At 36.0% G+C, this 23,605-nt stretch overlaps 1 protein-coding gene across 4 annotated transcripts in view; it reads right to left on the bottom strand.

Annotated features, from left to right (window-relative positions):
• Positions 1-3,940: 3,940 nt before the first annotated feature.
• CNOT6L (CCR4-NOT transcription complex subunit 6 like) overlaps positions 3,941-23,605 on the bottom strand; it is a 121,789-nt gene continuing 102,124 nt past the window's right edge. For 3 of the 4 annotated variants that reach the window (XM_078446001.2, XM_078445999.2, XM_078446000.2), the window contains exons 9-12: positions 23,218-23,369; positions 18,723-18,950; positions 16,366-16,568; positions 3,941-11,363 (exon numbers count right to left, since the gene is read on the bottom strand). In XM_078446001.2, the coding sequence (XP_078302127.1) occupies positions 11,151-11,363; positions 16,366-16,568; positions 18,723-18,950; positions 23,218-23,369 (796 nt within the window). In that variant the 3' untranslated portion in view covers positions 3,941-11,150. Of the gene's footprint in view, positions 11,364-13,237; positions 13,344-16,365; positions 16,569-18,722; positions 18,951-23,217; positions 23,370-23,605 lie in introns of all 4 variants that reach the window. The other variant, XM_078446002.2, reaches the window with a different exon arrangement.

Below are 23,605 nucleotides of genomic sequence, written 5' to 3' on the forward strand. Positions count from 1 at the left end.
TATAAATATTGCCCGGCACAAAATAAGCCCTATATGAGTAAATTCTAGTTTTTATATTAATTTACATATTTTCCATGATCTACAATAAAGGGATACAAGTATATATAATATGCTTAGAAAACACAGGGGTTCTCTAAATTTATTTTAATAAGAACTTTATCGTTTGCTATTGTAACTTTAAGTACATTGCCTTGGCTTGTTTTAACAGAAGTTCAAGATCCCCCAAGTCATATTTGAGGATAAAAGCTGAGCCTGAACATATGTGAGAGTTAACATCCAGGTAAGTGAACTTTGACCAAGAGAGCCTAGGATCCAATGGATAAATCTCCCCTTCCACTCCTCAGATAGACACTTACAGGCACATGTTACTTGGCTCTTCGGAGGGTTCCTGGTAGGATCAAGTCTCAGCTGCTCACAGAAGTGATCAGCTCAAGAACTCACCACTGAACTGGCTTTCCCTCTTTCCCTGTTCAACTCTTCCTAGTGTCCTCTCTTGTTTCTTAAGATCACATCCCAACATCAACTACCTGCAAGAAGATCTTCCAGGCTGTCTTTTGGAGAAACTTAGGCCAAGACAAAAATTAACAGAGGTAGCCCAACAAGGCAAATGCTTCTGGACCTGGATCACTCTGTAGTCACTCCATTGTTGGTTGATGACCCCAGTATGCTTTCACTGGGATCTGAAGTACAATTGGAAGAGAAGCACTGGCTACATGAGAAGCAGTAGCATTTAAATAGCATGGCACAATTTTAAGTGTAAGAATTGTGGGGCTGTCTGGTTCTCAAAACTGACTTCAGACATCTTGAAAAAATAAAATGACAGGCTCAGATTACCCAGCTATAACTCAAGATATGCTGTGAATCCAGGGCAGTGCTTAATAATTATTTCAGTAGCCATGGGGCAAACAGTGCTAAAAATCAGGCCCATGATTTATATAATAGTAGCAGAGCCACAATGAATATGAGCATAATCTTCAAGGGTGTCAAAGTGAAACTCAGAAACCTGGAATGGGAACATCTGGTAGAAAAGCCAGAGAAGTTCAAATTCCCAGATGTCCTTGAACTCTTACAGCCCTGTCTCTTGCTAGAACAAAGAAATCTCGCTTTGCCTGCATGACTTGCAAAGTTCTTACTTGCAGAAGGTGCCCCAAAAGACTGCTTGTCCTCCTTAAGATCCACGCATGCCTCCCCTCTTTGAACTTGAGATCAGTAACTAGTGACGTCACAGCACTGCCTGAGCAGAGGTGTACAACACTTAAGCCAGAAGAAACTAGCTTCCACATCCAGAGAATTCCAAGGCCTGGGCTAACATTATGACCAAGGACTAAAGAAACACATGGAAGTGGATCTTGAAAGTGTTATATCTGAGAGACCTAAGGAAGACTGCATAAGGAACAATTTATTGGCACGGTGGCACTCTACTGTGATTCAAGATCTAAGTCTTAGCAAGAAGTCCTGGAGGCAGTCAAAACCTGCTGCTGGCATGATTCCTTGAAATTTGATGTGGCAGGTTGTGTTCCTTGGGAAGCATATTCTGAAATAGAGATTAATGTGCAATTAGTTGAAAACTCTGAGGATGGGATGGCACTTCAGAGGTGCTGAGGTGGACTAAGACTGAACCTTAATAATACTCATTAACTTCCCAGGCATTGGATGTAGGCTGTCCCCAGGAAGGGGTCATTTGGGGCTCACAATGCTGGTATAGAAAATTCATCATAGGGGCGCCTGGGTGGCTCAGTCAGTTGGGCGGCCGACTTCGACTCAGGTCATGATCTCATGGATCGTGGGTTTGAGCCCCACATCAGGCTCTGTGCTGAAAGCTGGGAGCCTGGAGCCTAGTTTGGATTCTGTGGCTCCCTCTCTCTCTCTCCTCCTCCCCCACTCACACTGTCTCTCTCTCAAAAATAAACATTAAAAAAAAAATACATCATATTAACATGAGAAGGTAGGGTTGCTGCTACACAACGGGAGGCAGGAATGAGCATATCTAGAATCCAAGGGATTCATGGGGCAGCTCTTGGTTCTTTCATGTGTAGGGATGACTGGGAAAACTCCATAAACATGCCCAACAAGCACAAAACATCTCGTCGGGATGAAGGTCTGGATTACCAAACCTTAGAAAAGCAATCTAGACCCAATGGTGTGCTGGTGCAAAGCTGAGTAAAATCTGCAAGAGAGAAGGTGACAAATACTAATCATAGCCTCTGAATCAGTTGCAACAATGGACTGTACCTTGTTCTCCTACTCCGTATTTTGTTGAGATTAGTGCGTCATTGTGTCAGACTCTTGTGCTCTGCCTCACATCCTATCAGCTCATTCCTTATGCACATCATAGCTTGGCAACCAATGTCAGACAAGTTTAACAGCACTTTGCCTTTTGCTTTCTGCACCACCCCATTTATCCACTATTATATTGGATTCAGCACAACAGATGCACAAACATAGGAAAAAGAATGAACACCCTTTTCTCATGGGAGCCCATAAATACTCTCCTCTCCCATCCCTCATGAAGACAATTTTGAGGTGCATTCTAGTCAGCTCCCAAAGGGTCAATAGCAAGGTTACGCCCCAGTCGCCCACAGAGGTGCTCAGCTCAAAATTGTACCCTTGACTTGGTTTTCCATATTCCATTGTTCCTACCCTACTCTTTGCTGGGATCACTTCTCCAAATAAATGATCCGTATGCAAGCTGGTCTTGGTGTCTGCTTTTTGAATCATTTCATTTCTTACACCTATTTTACCAAGAAGGATACATTTTGATCAAGGTCACATGGTGGAATGCAAGGACACTTGGTGAGTGTCTTGACTGCCCTATTTTAGGAGTATCTTAATAAGCCAGTGTCTCAACACCTGGTCCCTTCAAGATACACTTCAAGTGACTCTACTTTTGGAGTACTTCCTAAAGGCTGGCCAACATCAAGGCCTCTAAAAAGAGAGAGTTCTTGGGGTCAGTGACAGGCTTGTATTGGATCCTGGGTAAAAAGGACCAATCCGTAGGTATTGAGCTTTTAGCCTATAGATTTGTCAATGTTCGCAATCTGTTCCAGAAGAATCTGCCATTATCTTCCCTAAGCCCTTGTTAAACTGGATAGCTCAGTTTGTTTCATGCTCTTCAAGAACAATGTGGTCTTAATCACACTGTGTCTTAAAATCATATTTCTACTGAATATCCCCATAGTTTCAAAATTACTAATTATTTCACTGTGTGCCCTTTCCCTCCCCCCTTCCAAGATTCTAAGATTTTAGATACCTTTACTATGACTAAAATACATTGATATTTTCTGTGTCATAAATGGAACTTAGACAGGGAACCTGTCCAACTTTATATCCCCAAAGCAGCTTGTTCATAGTAGATACTTGAATATTTATTGAATGAGTTTACTCTGGGTCTTGAGAGGTCCACCTATTAATTAAGAGTGGTTTATGTCAGTAACTGGGCAGATCTGATGACTGTAGATCAGGATGGGCTAGCTCATACTGCAATAACAAAACTTCAGTTTGAGAAGACATTGAGATTTGGCAGTTCTCACTCAACCTACATGCTCTGTGCATGGCGGCAGGGGAGCTCTGCTCATCAAAGTCACTCAAGGATCTAGGATGGGAAGGTGGATCTCAACTCAGGCTTCCACATTATCACCAAGGCAAGAGAAGGGAATATGGCAAATTGCACACTGGGTCTTAAAGCTTCACTCAGAAGTGACACATGTTCCTCTCTGCTCAGATTTCTTCAGCCAAAGCAAGTCATAAATATAGCTAACTTCCAAATCTATTCTAAACAAGTATTGTTTAAGCAGTTCATCAGAGAAAAAATATGTAGCATAAATTTGTAATTTTTTGCCTGAATTACCTTGGCTTCCTACTTCAACTTTCCAAGAGATATACTCACCTAAAAGCAGACACATACTGCACAGATAAAGAGTAAAAAACCAAGACAAAGGTATGCAGTTGCAAAATGGCCATTTATTGCCTACAGGGGAAGGAAAGGGAGGGAGAGAAGAGGAAGTACACAGGTGCAAGGAAACAAGCATATATTTAGCCCTATACATCATGTGTGAGCAGTACCCAATCTCCAAAATGGAAAAAAGTATTTTGTCATCTGACATAGTAGTTAAGGTTCTTAAGCACCTCCCTTCTGAGCTGCCACAAGATTTAAAAGGCAGGACTGCTTTGTTTAATCAATGTTCACATTAACGAAAAAATACTACCACCCAACTGTGTCCTTATACACGCACATTTGTACAGTGTCTATTGTGGAAAAACATCTCAGCTGAGCAGTTTGGTCAAGTTTCAGACCTCATCAACTGTTTAACTGTAATAAATAGAAAAATAAAGCAGCTGGTGATTTTGTCAGAGAGAATGTGTTCAATAAGAAAGAACCACTTTCTCAAGGATGACAGAGTGTTAAATGATTAGAACACCACAGAACCAGTCTATTAAACATTAAACACTAGTAGCTACAATTACATGGCACTTCATTAAATCTTTGAAAGAAAGAAAGAAAGAAAGAAAGAAAGAAAGAAAGAAGAAAAGAAAAAAAAGAAAAGAAAAGAAAAGAAAAAAGAAAAGAAAAGAAAAGAAAAAAAAGAAAAAAGAAAAGAAAAAAGAAAGATCTTAGATTTTAAACTGATTATTGGAACACAGTAACAAATTGATTTAGTGCTTGGCGTTTTCTTAGGACAAAAGCAAAGTAAATATACAACCTAAAACAGGAGAATTTGTTTGGGGACATCAATAGAAACTACTATGTATTCAGGGGAAAAATTACCAAAATATCTTGCTCAGTTTTAAACTCAAGTGCTTTTCTTTCCAACCATTAAATTTGCTACAAAAACACTTTATAGGCCACATAATTACTCAAATTTATGCAAAATAATAAATTAGCTTAATGCCAAATAATGAGAATAAATGAATCCTTCCCTATTCAAATGGTAAATTGAGTTGAAGAGTAGATCGTCTCGTGGACAACTAGTTGGCACTTGTTTTATGGTTGAAAGAAATCACAAAAGAAGATATAAGTTAACCTATAGTGAATATGACCAACACCCTGGCCTTTCCGAAAGAGAAGGTACAAACATGCTTTCTCTTTACAAAAAAAAAAAAAAAAATCTCCCTCCATACCACCCCATCCAGAGGTAAAAAAGCCAAATTTGAAACGTTCATCCTCCTCAAAATATTCCAAGTACTCCAATGAACTCTATTCCTCAACTTCTCCTAGATGAAAGAATTGCTTGCATTTGGACAACTGTACGAATGCCCATAGTGCACTTCTCAGTGCTGCTGGTGTTTAAGAAATTTGCCACTCACAACACTGAACAATTCCAGATCCAGTGTGCAGTAATACAGCCATCCAAACTCCTCCCCCCCAAAAAAAAGTTGGCAGAGCACCGCTCAGGAATTTCATAGGTAAGGGAATATATTTTTAGCAAGTTAAGCACAGAGAAAGAACAGTACAGCTTAATACATACACACCCAGACTACTGCATCACTTATTGTATCAACACTGAAACAAGTAGCAGGAAACTAAGCCTGTTAAGAAGCAAAGCCATTGTTTGACACATCAACGCTGAGCCAATTGTGTGAGTTTTAAGATAACTAATTCAACAAATGTGGTACATATAACCACTGATAGTTTGAAAGGAAATACAGTCATAGGTCAGTAACTAGAAATTAACACAAAACTGAAATGAGCAAGAAAGGACCACTTCTAAAAGTTACCATGATTCTTATGCCTTTAGAATTAAAAGTGACACACATACAAGTAGGGAAATTATCTAAATCTGGGGAGATTATAAGAAAAATAACTACTAATAGGTGCCAAACTATGCCTTCTCAAAGTTTCTGAAAGCTGAATGTACCAAGCTACTATGCCAAAAGAGTCATATCACTTGGCATTTACATACCTTTTTCAAAATATGATTTATTTCTGATAACACAATTTCTAATTTCAGTACAATGCTACTGAATTTATAGTAAGTGCCATAAAAAATGAACATTTAATAGGCAGAAATGTCCTTATTTCATATGCTTTGAAAGTAAAATCTATTTTACTTAAAAACATTCCATTACTTCAATGTCATAATATACATCGAATAAAACCTCAACATGCCTGTTTTCCTTTGGTTCCAAGAATAACCCAAACAAACCTACGCCAAAAGAAATTACTAAGTAGGTTAACAAAGCTTGCTTTTCCTAGTATCTCCCTATTTCTTGCCATAGGACTTATGTAATTCAACAGAGAACCTTACATAAAGAAGGTATTTGGTTAAAACAAGAAATATGCATGCTCTCCCTTACCACCTTCCTGAAAAAAACCTTTTTTTCTTTTTGTGGCTCGTATTCAGAACACCCTGCAGTGTAAGTGCTTCCTTTTTTCTTCTTACCCTTAAACTTTAAGGTGACGTTTATACAACAGAGATATCCAAATCGTTCTGTAAAATGAAAGATGCTTTTGGCATCCTGTTCTTAAACAGATTACAACTTTGGTAAATAAGCCAGGTTAAAGGTGTACTAATTTACTTGGATTTGAAATTGATGATCACGATGCCATAAAAAAAATTAAAATCACTCAAAGCAATCGTAACTACAAAAGTTCTCTCAGTCTACAAATTGAAAACTTTATTTGAAGTTCCTGGCTTAGAAAAATACTCTGATTTTCCTAATTTGTCTACCTAGAATTCTCACAGTTCTATAAACATGATACAACTCAGAAGGAAAAGATTAAACAAATCTACATATTAGAAAGTTGATTTTTGTTTAAAGGGGAGGGCAGGTAGGAAAGAGAATACCTTATAAATGTGAGAATTCACATTTCTGTCAAAAAGTATATTTGAATGCTATTTTTAAAACGTGCCATAAAGTCATTGCTTGCTATATAACCATTATTCTATGGCCTGCCAAATGTATCAGAAATTGATTATGTTTTCTGTGGCCAAAGCTACTGATCAGTCAGTGCATTTTACAAAGCTATTAAAATCTCTCAGAATAGAAGACTTAGAAACAAGTAAGTACTGTAAGTACTGGGACACAGCCAATTCGCTAGAAAATCTAGCCCTATATTAGGAATGAAAACAATATGCCTCTGATTCCATCAAAGAACACATTTAACCTATTTTGTCTTGTGCTATTCTACTTCTTGCTATTTGATTTGAAAGTACAGATGGCATTTGTGATTTTTAGAAACTTTTGGGAATACAAATGCAAACTTAATTTTTCACCCACTTAACAATAGATAATTAGAAGATACAATTTTTAAATGGAACATAGTTATGTTTGCCCATGTTCCAGTTTTAATGTGCCACATCCTCAATTCTAATACAACCCACCGTAGAATCAAGTGATATGAGCCTTAGATATCTTTCAACTTTCTCCCATCTCTGTGATTCAATACATAACTGTAACATACCAAATAAGAGGGACAAAGAAGAACGAAGCTTTATACTTCTGCAAACTATAACACTAAAACACAGTGGCTTCTTTAATACATTCACACAGGATGCTTATTAGTAAAATTAAGTATCTGCCTATGAATATTGAAAAGTAATTTGAAAAGAAAGAGCTTGGAACAAGGCAAATGGGAGGGAGAGGGGGGAAGCTGGTCTCAGAACCCATTGTGCCATTACCTGACTTTAACATGTGATATTCAAACGAACGTTCACACGCCTTACATCAAAGAAATGAAACAAAAATATTCAGCTACGTTGTACAAAATTTTTTTTTACATAAAACATCATAAATCTCGAACAGATTTACTATATCTGAATTCTAAAAAGTTGCCTATAGAATGGTGCTGGGATTCTGTTCTCTGCTTGCTTTTAGGCAGTGCTGTTGCTTAAAAGTTGACACCAGGCACAATATTTTAAAACAAAGTCAACAAGCAAGGAGCAGTAAGTGGATTTGAGCCTTTCTCAGATGTCAGTCCTGAGGATGCTGCAATATTCCCCATCGAAATGTGTAAAGCTATGAGGCGGATACTGATGCCTGAGAGAGTGGGTGACTTGACATGCACTTGTAGGACTGTTGTAATAGCAAACAGTGCAGTTTTCCCTTCCTCAAACACTGTTTCAATAAATTTAAAGAACACTCCAGTTCTTACACAAAGATCAGAAATCATATTTAACAGTTAAAAAAAAAAAAACACAACACATTATCACAACCTAAAAATGCCCAAATTTTCTCTTAACTTCACATAAAATATGCAGCAGCCCCATGGCATAAAGCTTATTAAACTTATTCTGAGAACTAGAAAGTATATAAGCATAAATATTTTACTTTCATTGAATATATACCCTATGTCATTCACCTCTTCCTTTTGGCTTCTCACTGCCAAAGTTCCAAATGGCATGCGTTTTAACAAGACAATACTGAGGAGAGCAGCATTTCTGATCATCTGAATTGGCAGCTCAAAACAGATACCACTCCTTTTACAAAGGGAACAAAGGGTGAAAGTGTGTGAAATCTGGGCAGTGGGCTAAAGGGAAACCGTGCACATGAAATTTGGGTTACCATGCCCCAAGTGTGTGTGCCACCCAAAACATAACACAATTACCTACTTCAACAGAGCTACTACCAACATTTACTAAAACCACATTAAAAATACACAGGATAATGAATGGTTTGAAAGAGTGCATTTGGAAGCAGAGAGAACCCAATTACACACCTTCCTGCAACAGAGTGCCTCGATCATACACAAAATAAACTTAAGCTGTTTACAATGTTTCCCAATTTTTTTTTTATTTTTTCCCTCTACATTTAACTATTAAAAAAGTTTTTTTTTTTATTAATAAATGGGCTCCTCTGTGGTTCATATACAATCATAAGTGAACTTTAAATTCCATTTTATACAAACATCTCAAAAAATATCGGGAGTGAAGTATGGTAGGAAATATTGCTCACATTGCTAATTAACATGCGTATATGAAAGGAGGAAAATGTTTTGTTAGTGCATATACCTCCAGAGCAGAAAATCCACCCAAAACAAAAGATTTAAAATAAAACATACAGTAGCTGATTACAAAAAAAGGTAATGTCCACAAAATTAAGTTTTTCATGCTATTCTACTTTCCAGTACTATGGTTCAGGTAATCAATTTGCATGGCTAGATGTTGAATGTTTGAGGTATATAAGAAGGGATACCTGCACATTGAGGAAAATCTGTCACCTTAAGGGTTGTTTCTTTGTTTCTGTTTGTTTATTCTGGTACTTTACCATTTTTAAAAGAATATTTTATTTACATCAAACTTCACTCAACTACAATTACATTCCAATTATAAAAGATGACAAACAACGCCTCTATCACTAGGCACTTTTAAAAGGGAGTTTAGGCTTTACAGAACCCTTCTGATGCGATCCCATATACGACATTACATCATCCCACCACCCTCGTCCCACTAAAATTACCCTTCAGGGGAAATATTATATAGCCTGATTAATTTACTATGGAAGAAATTAGTATAAAATGACCAAAGGAAATGCATCATTTAAGACTAATAAAACAGCCTACGATGTCAGGTTTGAAAGAGGAGACAAATTGTATATATTTAAAACTAATTAAATAATTTAAATTTGACCTGTACTTTATATATTAGTGAGACACAAATATAGGCTATTTTCTTTTAAAATTTCATTCACATAATGGAAAATTTCTTGTTTATTAAAAATATCACATTTTGAGACTAGAAACAGTAAAGTGCATGAAAAGTTTAAAATATAAATTTCAGAAAACTCTTTTAGCAGCAAAAAAGCAGAATAAAGAAAAACTTAAAAACACAGACACAACCTTTTCCTGTTACTGTGCCATAATTAACGTCAAGTAGCCAACCAATTTTTTCCCCCAGAAAACGGTTATTACGTTCACTGCCTCTTGAGTCACAGATTTTCAACTGGCCCCTCCTGGGCAAAAAAAGGATTCCAAAGTTTCTAAAGAGCATCAACAGTTGGGAATAAACCAGTAGCTTCTTAATTCAACCCTGACAGACAACAGAAACAAAGATTAAAAGCATATAATGGCTATTTGGCAACTAGAGTCAGGAAAAATGATCTGAGGTTTTCAACTACTCCCTGTTCTCTCTCCCTCCAAAATCTTTTCCACCTCAAAAAGCCAAAACCAGCAGACACTTGCCCTACTTTGGGAAACACATGAAATATTTGTATCACTTTTCCCTTTTAAAACTTTGATCAGGGTCTTTTCATTCAGCAGTTGTTCTGGTTTTTGTTTGTTTAACATTTGATTATACCTGCAAAATCGTACAGATCATATAATATCTGTTTCTTTAGCACAACCAGGCAGAAAAAGGTGGATGGGAATAATTAAAAATACTGGACACTAATTTTGTGGGTATCCTAAATGTTAAAAAATTCTATTTTCAAGATGTGTGGCAGTAGAAATTACCCACTGTTCCCCAATAAATAAACTGGAGAGAAAATCTTAAAATTAATACTTCTAATGTGGTTACAACTAATAGGGGAACAAAATACAGAGTGATTCTTCAAAACAAAACAAAAAAATAACCAGCACTTGCCCAACTGTCATGTACTGTTAAATGCTTGATTTTGAAAGCATATTGTGCAACCACCTTTAATTTCTCAATTTTTCTTATTATGGTTAAAGGCTATATCATCGTTTATGTACAGATCTAGCAAATTTAAGTGCTTTGTTAATGTGCAAAAGACTTGGGGAGTCAAAAACCAGTTTGTTATAATGGAAAACAGAAATCCAAGAAATTTTTCCTGCAAGGCATGCCATCATTCAGTTTAAAATGTTATATTTATAGTTCTTTTTAATTGCCTTTTACAAAAATGGTTGATTTGAAACCATTCAAAAGAAAGTATTTGTTTTGGAAAAACAAATACACTTGTTGGGCCTTGAATTGGTGACTTATTAATTACAAATGCTGACTCTAAGATAATATGAAAAAGGTCCAATTTAAAAACATGTTAAATTAAAAATTTGGAAAGTAATACTTTGGTTCCAGCCCTAGTGCCAAATGATACCAATATGCACAAAAATGTACAAAATCTTAGAGCAAACACATAATGAAAGGAACCTGAAGAAGCAGCTTAAGGATGGCCATACTTCACTCCTACATACTTTGATTTACAACTGTACAGGTCCATAGCAACAGATCCCCCCGTCTTTGCGGGGCAGTACTCCACTACCTCCGATTAGGCAAGTGAACACCATTGACAAGAGGCAGAAGTGGAGGGTGGAGTTCAAGTTGTGTTAACAGTGAGAAGTGGTCTGAAGGGATGTGAGGGTGTGGACACCCAGTGATGTTGTTCTCAACCAGCCATTGAGGATCTAAAGGCCCCAGGACACCAAGCACGTTCATATGAGTCTTGGAATAGAAAATGTAGTCAATCACGCCCTGGAAAGAGATTGGGGATTGAGAAAAAAGAAAAAAATATGCTTAGAAAAAAAAGAGTAACTCAAGATATATAAAAAACAATCCATAATTTGTAAAAGCCAAATACCTGAGTAACTTGTACTTGTAGTACCTGTTGTCTTGACAATGGGGTCATGTAAGACTCAAATCTTCAGTGGGTAGGACATGAAATAAAGACGGCTAAATAGGGAAATACAGGGCTCTACTGGAGTCATAAAGCCTTGCATTTGTGCATAAGTGGTAAGCAAACTGAGAAGCTAAACACACCAAATTATGTCTAGGCATCTTTAAAAATGTCTTGCTTAGGTTAGTGAAATTAAATCCATCAGTATAAACATTATGGGAACTACACTAAATCATTTACAATAAGCTGTTTTAATATAAATGCATAATGAAAAGGTAGGACTCAAATTAATTCTTTTAATGTTAATTGGCATTATTTTCCATTATCTACACATCAAGATACCAAACACACAAAGCCATGGTAAAGCATGTTTTCAGATTTGCCAGTTCTAGTTCAGCTTTCCCAGATATGCTACATACTTACAAAATACTACCTACAGTTAATGTTTCTAATGTGTTCTTTAGAATACTCATTTTCACAACTATAAATATACTGTAAATTTTGGATTCCTTAGCAAAAAATATTCAGCAGGGCCCTATATATTTATATCAGTTTTGTCTCTGAGAACTAGGTGATTTGGTTTGTCTGATCATTAAGCTTTAAAACTGAAGTGCTTTTTTTTGCCCCAGGCTGTGGAGACAAGACAGCAAAGTCAAATTTCTTCCTATCCACATCAAGAGAGCCTGAGCCCAAGTATGAAGAAATATTTCCAGATCTAGAAGTATCTACTTACAAATGCTATACATAATGAGTTCCAGCAATATTTTAAATGATTATCACAGTGAAATGGGCTACTTAAGAAAAAAAAGAAGAAAGAAAAAAAAAAAACTTTTGGTGAAAAAAATTTATTATGAAATTTGGAAATAATTACCTCAGGTTGATTTTGACATGACCATGACCAAATTAAGGAGATAGTTCTTTTGAGGAAGAGGGCTTTGCTGAACATTTACAAACCTTAACCTTCCCACAAATTAAGGTACCTACTTGAATCCAAGGATTTTCTGCCATTAACACTCCAAGTCGAATAGTTAAGAAATTATGTGAGTACAAGGTATTATCCTTTCATTTTGGCTAATGCCTAATTTTGCAGTGGCATTTTAGGAAAAAGGTTAACAAGGGTCAGGGTAGATTTACTAGCATTTATGAGACCATCCTTTCCTTCAACTATAAACTAAACAAAACACAAATGAAATATTCTGTCACTTATGTTCCATAAACCTCCCACATCATTTTATTAGAGTGTCATTATGCACATCAGCTGCTAGACTTGCAGAATCCTTTGCAAACATAGGCCCCAAGAAAGATGTTAAACACGCCAGAAAGTCAGATGCATTTAATTGGAGGTATCACTTGTACCTATTTTCTTAGTTTGAAACATCCAGAGCAAAAGCTCTTATCAAAACCCTTATTAGCAAGATCATATCTACAAACTCACCCAAATATTTGTACATATGTATGCACATTTACACATTGTTATATCTATAAAGTAGGTTACTAAACTAATGATTTTTAATCTTTTTTTGACTCAAACTTGTTTTTAAAAAAGGCTACAATGTGGGAAAACAGTCTGTATTAGGAAAAACTATAGTAAGTCTATAAAACTGTATTTGGAAAAAAAGTAAAAATGATGAAAATAATTTATGAGCCAGCATTATGCTAAGTATTGTCTTATAAAAGAGAAAATCGTATATTATAAATTTCATAATGTAACAGAGAAAGACTTCAGACTTACTACTTGACAAAATATGAAAATTGTCCTTCCTCTTTTCATTAACTGGTTCGGGCACACCCTTAGATTGATGGGGAAAGAGCAGCAGCAGTAGAAAGTCTGAATTAAGCTGTTAATTCAATGAATCTGGTGTTATGGTCTGAATGTTTCTGTTCCCCCCAAATTCACAAAAATCCTAACTCCTAATGTGATGGCAGTAAGAGGTACAAACTTTAGGGAGGTAATTAGGTCATGAAGGTGGTACTCTCATGAATGGGATTAGTTGCTCTATAAAAAGAGACCCCAGAGAGAGCTCTTTCAGCCTCTCTGTCACGTGAGGATATAAGAAAACAGCTGTCTGCAACCTGGAAGAGGGCCCTCATCCGAACCCAACCATGCCAGTACCCTGATCTTACACGTCCAGTCTAAGTCACACAGTCTGTGGTGCGTATTGTTAGCTATCACTAAGACACCTGTTCTACAAGTAATTTTCGTAACTGCTTACTCACCCTTTTTTTTTTCCAAGTAAGTTCTAGATTAAATGAATATGAGTTCTAAATATCACTTTTCTACATTTCTAACCTCATCAAGGACCAAGAAAGTAAACAAATGCTAAGCCAAGTAAAAAAATAATGGTAATAACAACAATCCACTGATGGGATGACAGAATATTATATTTGGATCTGTATGTAATACTAATTACATAACATTTTTATATTTGATATTACCTATTTTTACTGACTGCCTTTAATACTGGGATGGTATAAAATGCTTTGTATAAAATTGAAACATTCATTGTTACTTGGATAAAAGCTTCATTCTCTGTTAGGAATGCCCTTACAGTTTGTTCTCTGGTCATCCTATCCCACCCCCTCATCCCATCCATTGATCTAGCCAACCAGCCAGAATATTTATCTTCCCATACATGCCTGTCTCTCAGAGATTTATAACTGTCCTTCCATCTCATCCTATCCTACATATTCAAACATCAAACACTCTGGGTAATGTACCTTTGGTTCTTTACCTGTACGTCTTTGGACAGTGCAAATGGTTCAATAAGATTTTTTTTTTAATTTTTTTTTAACGTTTATTTATTTTTGAGACAGAGAGAGACAGAGCATGAATGGGGGAGGGTCAGAGAGAGAGGGAGACACAGAATCTGAAACAGGCTCTAGGCTCTGCGCAGTCAGCACAGAGCCCAACGCGGGCTCGAACTCATGGACCGCGAGATCGTGACCTGAGCCGAAGTTGGACGCTTAACCAACTGAGCCACCCAGGTGCCCCAATAAGATTTTTGATACAATTATTAAAAACATAAAATCTTTTGAAGAAATATCAACAAAGGATTTTAAAACAATTCAGAAGATTAAGAAAGATGGCTTAGTTTAATAACCCAAATTTTCACTTTGTGGACAAGGAAAAAATAACTTCTATCAAAGCCTAGATGACTTAGAAATGATTTGGTCTTTTTAACCACACACTTGCCAAAACAAGTTGTAGAATTATTAAACACTTATTTTAGGGAACTTTAATTTAGGTTTTCTGGCTTGTGCTGGCAGAGATGTATCATATATCAATACAGTCAAAAAGATGACAATTAACTTATAACAAACTGTGTATCATTAAGTCTAGAGGTTTCCTTTAAGCTTATGGAAGACCAGCGGTGTGCTATAGTAGGCTAGTTCCCGCTTTCTTATTGCTTCATCTCAACTCTGAATTCAACTGTATTATTTGGGAGCTTGAAATCTACCATAGTGGGAATACTTACACCACAGAAATCAACAAACACCACAAGTTAGGGCTTCTAATTCGCAGAAATCTGGTTATTAAATATCTACCAGCACATTACTGCATATGAGTGATTTGAACAAAAGCAACTATCGCTAGAGATAGTATTATCTGCTCTAACATAAAAAATACTAAAATTAGATTCACTTTCTTCTAAGCAATTTTTTCTCCACTTCATGATTACAAAAGCTGACTAATACCATCAGCGCACAAATTTCCTTTCTTCTTCCTACTATTTGTTCCTTAGAAAGGGGCTAACAAGCACTGAAAATATAAAAAAAAAGTTATTGGAGGTGTGAAGAGCCCATTTTGAAAATTTCCTTTGGTATTTTTATTATATTCCCTCTAGGCTTCTTACACCAAACGACTTTCTAAAATCTGCATTTTTTTCAGGATAGTATAAGATTTTGGTATAGATGGCCTGAAATGCCAGAAAGTCAAACAATAAAACAGCTACAGGCAGAGTGATCAGATAAATTGGCAAAGGGAAAGTAAACCTGACTACAGAAAACCACTACAATCAATCGTTTTCTAAAGAACAATTTGTCTTGTACAATGGGCCCTCTAAATTTTTTTTTTTCTTATTCTGCAAAGGTATCTTTCTTTTGTTCTCCTGCCTGGGAATGTAATAGTTTGACTACATGGATATATATCAGACCCTAAGTACAACCCTCTGTAACTTCATCTTCCAAAGAAACTTGGAAAATTTAAAGGTAACCAAGACATCAAAGGAATGTACTAAGAAATTTCTAAGAGAATATTATATATTCATTCAAGATGAACTTAACTAATCAGGATGCTTAACATTTAGATTCTTACTGAAATTTAAGGATGGTATAGACAGGTGAAGATTAACGATATTAAAAAATATAATGTGCTTTGGGGCGCCTGAGTGTCTCAGTCGGTTAAGCATCTGACTTCAGCTCAGAGGTCATGACCTCATGGTCCATGAGTTCAAGCACATCTGGCTCTGTGCTGACAGCTCAGAGCCTGGAGCCTGCTTCGGATTCTGTGTCTCCGTCTCTCTCTGCCCCTCCCCTGCTCTCAAACAAACATAAAAAAAATTTTTTTTTAAACAAAGTGCTTTTAACGGTGCCTGGCACAAAGTGAGCATTTTGGAAGTTTTTGCTATTTATCAATATTACTTGAAATTTGAAAAAATCAGGGTTCAAAAAATTCTCAAGTCAGCAATAACAAAAAAGAAAAATAACAAACCTCCTTACATTTAGGGACAAAGTTAGCCAAGACAGAGAATATAAAAACTCCTGAATATTATACAATTAGGCATATAATAATATAGACCTTCCTTGCCCTATGTTTGTATTTGAAATAATTTCTATACCAGCTCAGAGGCGGTCACTCACTTTGAAATCAAAGGTGTAATTGGTGTAAGGCATCAAGTTATTTTCATAGGCGCTCTTCAGTTGGAAGCCATGTGTGATTCTCCCTTCTGAGCTTCCATTCTTTCCATTGCAGCTGAAGTTCATAAGACACTCATTGTACCTTAGTTCCTTGAAGTCTTTATGGTTGTCAGCTACTCCTCCATTGCTTAAATATTCCACAACACCTACCAGAATAAAGAAGGAAGAAATACTATCATTTAGCATTTAGACGTTATGTAAGACTTTGTGACCAAAATTTTGTGGTCAGGTGGATGTACCAGGTTCAGAGTGGTATTATTAGGTTGACCCATATGCAACTGCCTTTTTGTGACAGTTCAAAACAAAACAAAACAAGAAACAATAAAATAAACAAACACCAACAATTTCTTATGGTTAAATCAAACTGAAGGGTATTTGCCTACTTCAGAGCAAAGCATCAGGGTCACCCAGAAATATCTTCAGTTTTCTTAATGGTACTTCAAGCTAAAGATGATTCCTGGGCCCAAGGTGGCATTCACTAAGAAGGTTTTGATTCTGAAGGCTTTTAGAATATTATCCTAAACCACTACTTCTTTAGTATTTAACTGTTCCATGCAATCAACTTTCGGAGTATGTAAAATATAGCATACATAATAAAAAATCATTTATAACAAAAATAGATCTTGCATCTTCAACATTTCAATATTTATAGTTTCAGCTATGAAATATTCTTTATTTTGAGCTACAGGGAGTTCTTTCAGTCTGATACTATAAAGAACATCATATACTCCAGATATACTACTTGGTCAAAAATATTAGATGTGTCTAAAAAGCTAAAGAGAGTAGAAGCATTCAAAAATACATTGCTTCCATTTAATAAGTAAAATGAAAAATATATCACAACCCTAATGATGATGATCAGTGAACACGGTCAGCCATCTCTTTCTATTTGTGATCAGGAATGATAACAACATATAATGAATAAATGATGAAACACAGTATCAGTACTGTGAAGAAGTGAAAAGGAGTGATCATTTATCTAGGATTTATTACACGCCAGGCACTGCTTTATACACTTAAACCTCACAAGCAGCTTTATGCGGTGGATAAAATTATTACCCTCTTATTTAAAAATAAAGAACTTAGTCATAGATTGCACTTCTAAGTGGTAGAACCGAATCCAACTCTGACAGTCTGGCTCCAGAATCAGCTCATCGTGCTGTGCTTTCAAATGACAGCTCACTGGCTTAACTGAGATGGGAGAAACTTATACTTGAGAGCATTTCAACTCAAAAAAACAGAACTTAGAAAAGAAGGCATGGTTAAGGTGTCAATTGGGTTAGGGGCTAAAGACAAACATTTGTAAGAGGATGATTTCAGCATTTATTTACTAAGGAAAAAAGTAAATATTTTCTAGATTTGTGACTTTTATGAATTTCCAATTGCAAGCATTTGGGTTATTTCACATTTATTGTTGAGGGATTATCTACACAATTTAAAATAGCTTACTGAAAATGTACAAAATTTAGAATATGCTTCAGTAATAGCAAAATAGTAATAACTGAACATTTTACATTTGAACTTGAATATCTAAAATGCAGAACTAGTTTTTTGCAAAGATCTAAAATTAGTTAGGACATAAAGTAGTTTAGTGGAGCTCAAGAAGTAATGTCAAATCCCAGGAGAATGTTGGTCAGTCTTCTGCACCTATTATCAGCATTCATATATCACTTAATGAATTCACTAAAATGTGGCCAACCTTACTAAACTTAGATAGCTCCTGCTGCTAAATATTTCCTGGTTGCCTCTTCCCCATTACACTCTGTGCTCCAGGAGGCTGATTTTTACTTGCAACAACTACAAACCCCCTCCAACTCTAGCTTCTAGCTGCATTTGGTCAATGGGCAGCACTGGCAGGAGAGTAGAGTGAGGTAGGGATATATATTTCCCCCTGACTCATTTTCTGTTGATGCCAGAGATTGACAGCATCAGTTATAATTTAAAGCCATTGCTCCTACTACATAACCCTCTCCTTAGAACTACATTTTCCAAGTTGTGACAGCAGTTCCTACCACTTTCCAAACCTTTAGGTGAAGGTGTGGTAAAGGGCCTCAAATTCCCCAAGTGGTAGAGTACTGCATCGCCCATGGTTTTGTGTCCCTTAACCCTGTACACATCTTTAGAAATAGCTTCTTTACTAAACTCTCAATTAACCCCATGCCCTATCTTCCCAGGAGTCTTATTAATACACTCTCTAATTTAGCAGAGAAATTCTCCACTCAAAAGTTGGGAGGTGGCTGGTCCTCCAAAGAGAAGTTAGAGTAAAACTGAAAGCAATGAGGAAATGATGTTATAAATACCTGAATCTGGCAATGAGTTAAGATCTGCACATAGCACCAGCGGGATGGAATTAGGATCTGCAGTTGGGCTGCCAGGCCTACTAGAGGCTTTCTCCAGAATGTTTTTAACCTCTGAGACAAACATCATGGTCTGGATAAGTTTCACATCAGAATACTCTGGGTCCCAATGCATGTGGGCATTTGCCACTATAAGCAGCTGTTTGTCTGCAGCATGAATAGGCTTCATACCTAAATTTAAACATTAGAAAAAGGAGAAGATTGTTTTATGTATCAAAAGAGCAGCATCTTAAGGTTTTCTCCCTCAAATCCACAGCCTCTTCCTTATTTTTTTCCCCATTAATGTATATCTTCCCCTTTATCTCAAAATGTAGTTTTTAGAAGCTGATGTGCTAAGATTCTGGTAATCCCTACATAGGAATTACTCCTCTAGATCAGGGTAGGCAAACTGCAGCCATGGGCTAAATCTGGCCCACCACCTGTTTTTATACAGCCTGTATGAGCTAAGCCTGGTTTTACATTTTTAAAAATTTCTACAAAAATTTCTTGGAAAGACTGTGACAGAGACTACATGTAGTCCAAATATTAATTATCTGGCCCTTTACAGAAAAGGTTTGCCAACTTCTGCTCTATATGCCCAAGTTAAGAATTGTATCATGATATAATCAATATTTGATTCTAGTACTTCATTTGATGAGTTCTTGCTGTAAAGAAGTACTTTAAATATCTCTGTCATTTAAAGATCACAATTACCTAATGAGGCAGCTTTTCAGTTATTTGAATGACCTAAACCTTAAATTTAAATTCTTCCCACTGCCCAGTACTCATTCACCATGCATTCCCTGAGCACATGAGTGATAGGTCATAAGAAAAGGCAGTAACACCATATATATATACATATATATATAAATCATACAAATTACGTAAGGAAGGAAGTTTCCTACCAAAACAAATTCATATCACACACCCAAATAAAGTAATTTTAAAAAGGAGACTTAGAGAGTAATGTGCTTTCAAAATCTGAACACTTGGGTTTTCGACTTGGGTTTTTTTTTTTACTATTTACTTTGGTGTTGGGCCAGTCACATAACTTTTTTGGTACTCAGGTTCATTTGGAAAGTGAGATATTCAACCAGAAAACTTTAAGGTTCTTCCCCACCACCTAAAATTTTTTAAATGTTGTCAAAGCATTAGCTTTTGAAATGGGAGACAAGATAGATAATACATTAAAAATTGTGAAAATTAAACTCAGTTAACATTCATAAACAACAGTTAATAAAGACATCCATAAGATATTTAAAACACAAAGCTCACTTTGTGTGACATGATGCATTTAAATATAACTATACACATACAGTCTCTATGTAGTAATGAGTAAAGAAATTAACAAGAGAGTATGAATGAGATATGGAACTTTTCACTTTTTACTTTATACATTTTTATACTAATGTAATATTAGTCAACATGCAAAATTAATTTTTCTATTAAAATTTCTATATTACTACCCTATGATACAGCAGTTGCACTACTCAGCCATCAAAAAAGAATGAAATCTTGCCATCTGAAATGACATGGATGGAACTAGAGAGTATTATGCTAAGTGAAATAAGTCAATCAGAGAAAGACAAACACCAAATTTAAGAAACCAAAGAGATGAATACAGGCGGGGGTCGGGGGGGCAAACCATAAAAAAGACTCTTAAATAAAGAGAACAACCTGAGGATTGCTAGAAGGGAGATGGGGGGATAGGTTAAATGGGCAATGGGTATTAAGGAGGGCGATTATTGTGATGAGAAGTAGGTGTTATATGTAAGTGCTGAACCATTTAATTCTATACCTGAAACTAACATTACACTGTATGTTAACTAACTGGAATTTAAATAAAAACTTGAAACTACGAAAAAAAATTCTATACAAATGTCTCTTAAATTTTTCTATTGAAACTATAAACTCTGCAGAAAAAGACCTAACTTTCTAGTCTACTATTTTGATAGTTTCCTTTCACCTTACACCAAGGTATAATTATCTTCAATGTTGAGTAATAAGTAACTGAAGTGTCTGTTATATGTGGCAGAAGGAGTCATTTTTTAAAATTTGAGGGCACCCTGGGTGGCTCAGTCAGTTGGCTCAGGTCATGATTTTGGGGGGGCGGTTCATGAGTTGCAGCCCCACATCAGGCTCTGTGCTGACAGCTCAGAGCCTGGAGCCTGCTTCACATTCTGTGTCTCCCTCTCTCCCTCTCTCTGCCCCTCCCCTGCTTGTGCTCTCTCTCTCTCTCAAAAGTGAATTAACATTAAAAATTAAAAAAAAAAATTATTGAGGTACAATTGACATTTTGGTTTTGTTTTCTCTGCTTATTTGTTTTGTTCTTTAAATTCCATAGATAAGTGAGACTGTACAATATTTCTTTCTCTGACTTATTCCATTTAAAATAATGCCCTCGGGGCGCCTGGGTGGCGCAGTCGGTTAAGCCTCCGACTTCAGCCAGGTCACGATCTCGCGGTCCGTGAGTTCGAGCCCCGCGTCAGGCTCTGGGCCGATGGCTCGGAGCCTGGAGCCTGTTTCCGATTCTGTGTCTCCCTCTCTCTCTGCCCCTCCCCCGTTCATGCTCTGTCTCTCTCTGTCCCAAAAATAAAATAAAAAACGTTGAAAAAAAAAAAATTAAAAAAAAAAAATAATAAAATAAAATAATGCCCTCAAGGTCAACTCATCATTACAAATGGCAGATATTCTTTTTATAGCTGAATAGTATTTCATTGTGCATATATACTACCTTTTCTGTATCCATTCATCTGTTTATGGACATTTAGGTTGCTTCCATGTCATGGCTATTGTAAATAATGCTGCAATACACATGAAGGTTCATATATCTTGTCAAGTTAGTATTTTCATTTTCTTTGGATAAATATCCAGACGTGGAATTGCTGAATCATATGGGTAGTTCTGTTTTTAATTTTTGTGGAACCTCCATATTGTTTTCTATAGTAGTTGCACCAGTTTATATTCCCACCAATGGTGCACAAGGGTTCTCTTTTCTCCACATCCTCAACAAGACCTGTTATTTCTTGTCATTTTGATAATAGACACACTAACTACTATAACTATCTCATTGTGGTTTTGATTTCCATTTCCCTCATTATTAGTGATGGTGAATATCTTTTCATATGCCTGATGGCCATCTCTGCCTTTGAAAAAATGTCTATTCAGACCCTCTGCCTATATTTTAACCTGATTGTTTTTTGTTTTTTTGTTTTGCTACTAAGCTTTATGAGATATTTATATATTTTGGAGAGTAACCCCTTATCAGACACATGATTTACAAACATAGAAACAGTCATTTTTAATGCAATTTGATCATAATATAAAAATTTGTGGCCAAAATTCTCTAAGCTCCATTCTTTCCTGTAAGTTTTATAGTGTCACTTCTGGCTGTAGACTAAATGTTCACTATATTAAAAATTAAAAACTATTAAAAACAAAGGGGCCATGAACACCTTCTATAATATTAAATTCCTCTCATAGGACTATGAGACATATTTCAAAATGTGAAAAGTGTCTACGGTATAATTTATAATTACTCTTCTGAAAAGTAAAAGGAGAATAAAACTCCAAAGAAACTCAATTTTCACATTACCAGACAAAGAAGTACCAAACTTTTGAAAGAATGGGACTGGAAAGGACATAAAAGTAGGTAAAAATGGAAAGGCTAAAAAAAAGAAGAAAAAAATTTTAATTCTGTATCAAAGATTGTATGATGAGGGATAAACTGAAGAACAGAGAGAAAAGGAGGTCTGACAAGCATGGTCTGAATAATACAAATCAATACCCAAAGCAAAAATCTTTTCTTCTATAGTAAGTACATGAAAAAGTTTAAAAATAAAGCCCTAATGTGGTCTTACATCTTTTCTGTGCTCTTGCCTAAAATATAATAGTTAAGTAAACAATGAAATGCTCAAAGGCAGGCAGCAGAAAGGGGGGAAAAAGGTTTGGATATGCAAAGTACATATTGAGTTTCTGACTTTGAAGGAAGCTATAAATAATCTAAAATGTAAAAGATAAGTACCAGGTAGATAAAAGATCCTGCTTTTACCCTGACAATGACTGAGATGTAACAAAGAAATTAGAGAAAACTTGCCAAGTGCTTAACCTTAAAGACAAAAGATTTCACAATCAAGAAGCTAAAAATATGGCGAAAAACAGAACCAACTCATCATAATTTCCAAATTCAGCCTAACTAAAGCATTTCCTACTTCAAATAACCTTTTGGAATTAATTGCAATATTAAAGACTTTCCTTTTTAGAAATTACCTATTAAGTAATATCTCTAGAAATATACGATGGTTTACATAATAGTGTTATTTTCCCGCCCATCTCCCTTAACTTTCCTTAAAGACAAGAAAATAACTGTGCAATAAATAAAGAGTCTGTGCACTTGTTTAAGATGGGAAAGCATGGGATGGTATTTATTTTTAGTAAGAACGTTTTAAACTGCACTCACCTGTTCCAAATAGTTCTTTGTGGACCTCTAATACCACAGCGACACCAATATTATCTTTTGTCATCACTCTGTTCAGCATAGCTTCGGATCCATCTGAATTAGCCATTGCCACTTGGTTAAATTCCACTGTATGCTTCTGCACCAAAGTAAATCTAAAAGGCACAACACATTATTATTATGATATTAGATACTTGGACTATCATACTAAAAGGCATTAAATGAGGGAGCACAAGACACAGATACAATTTACTGTCTCCCTAGTCATCTTCCATCTGCAAAGGGCCATGCAATCAGCTCTGGCCTGTGAAACATAAGAAGTCAGATTAAGAACTTTCTTAGAAGTGCCATGTAGCAAAGAAGGCATAATATATATATATATATATATATA

The sequence above is a fragment of the Panthera onca genome, chromosome B1 (genome assembly GCF_046562875.1).
Source record: "Panthera onca isolate mPanOnc1 chromosome B1, mPanOnc1 haplotype 2, whole genome shotgun sequence".
Taxonomy (NCBI): Eukaryota; Metazoa; Chordata; class Mammalia; order Carnivora; family Felidae; genus Panthera; species Panthera onca.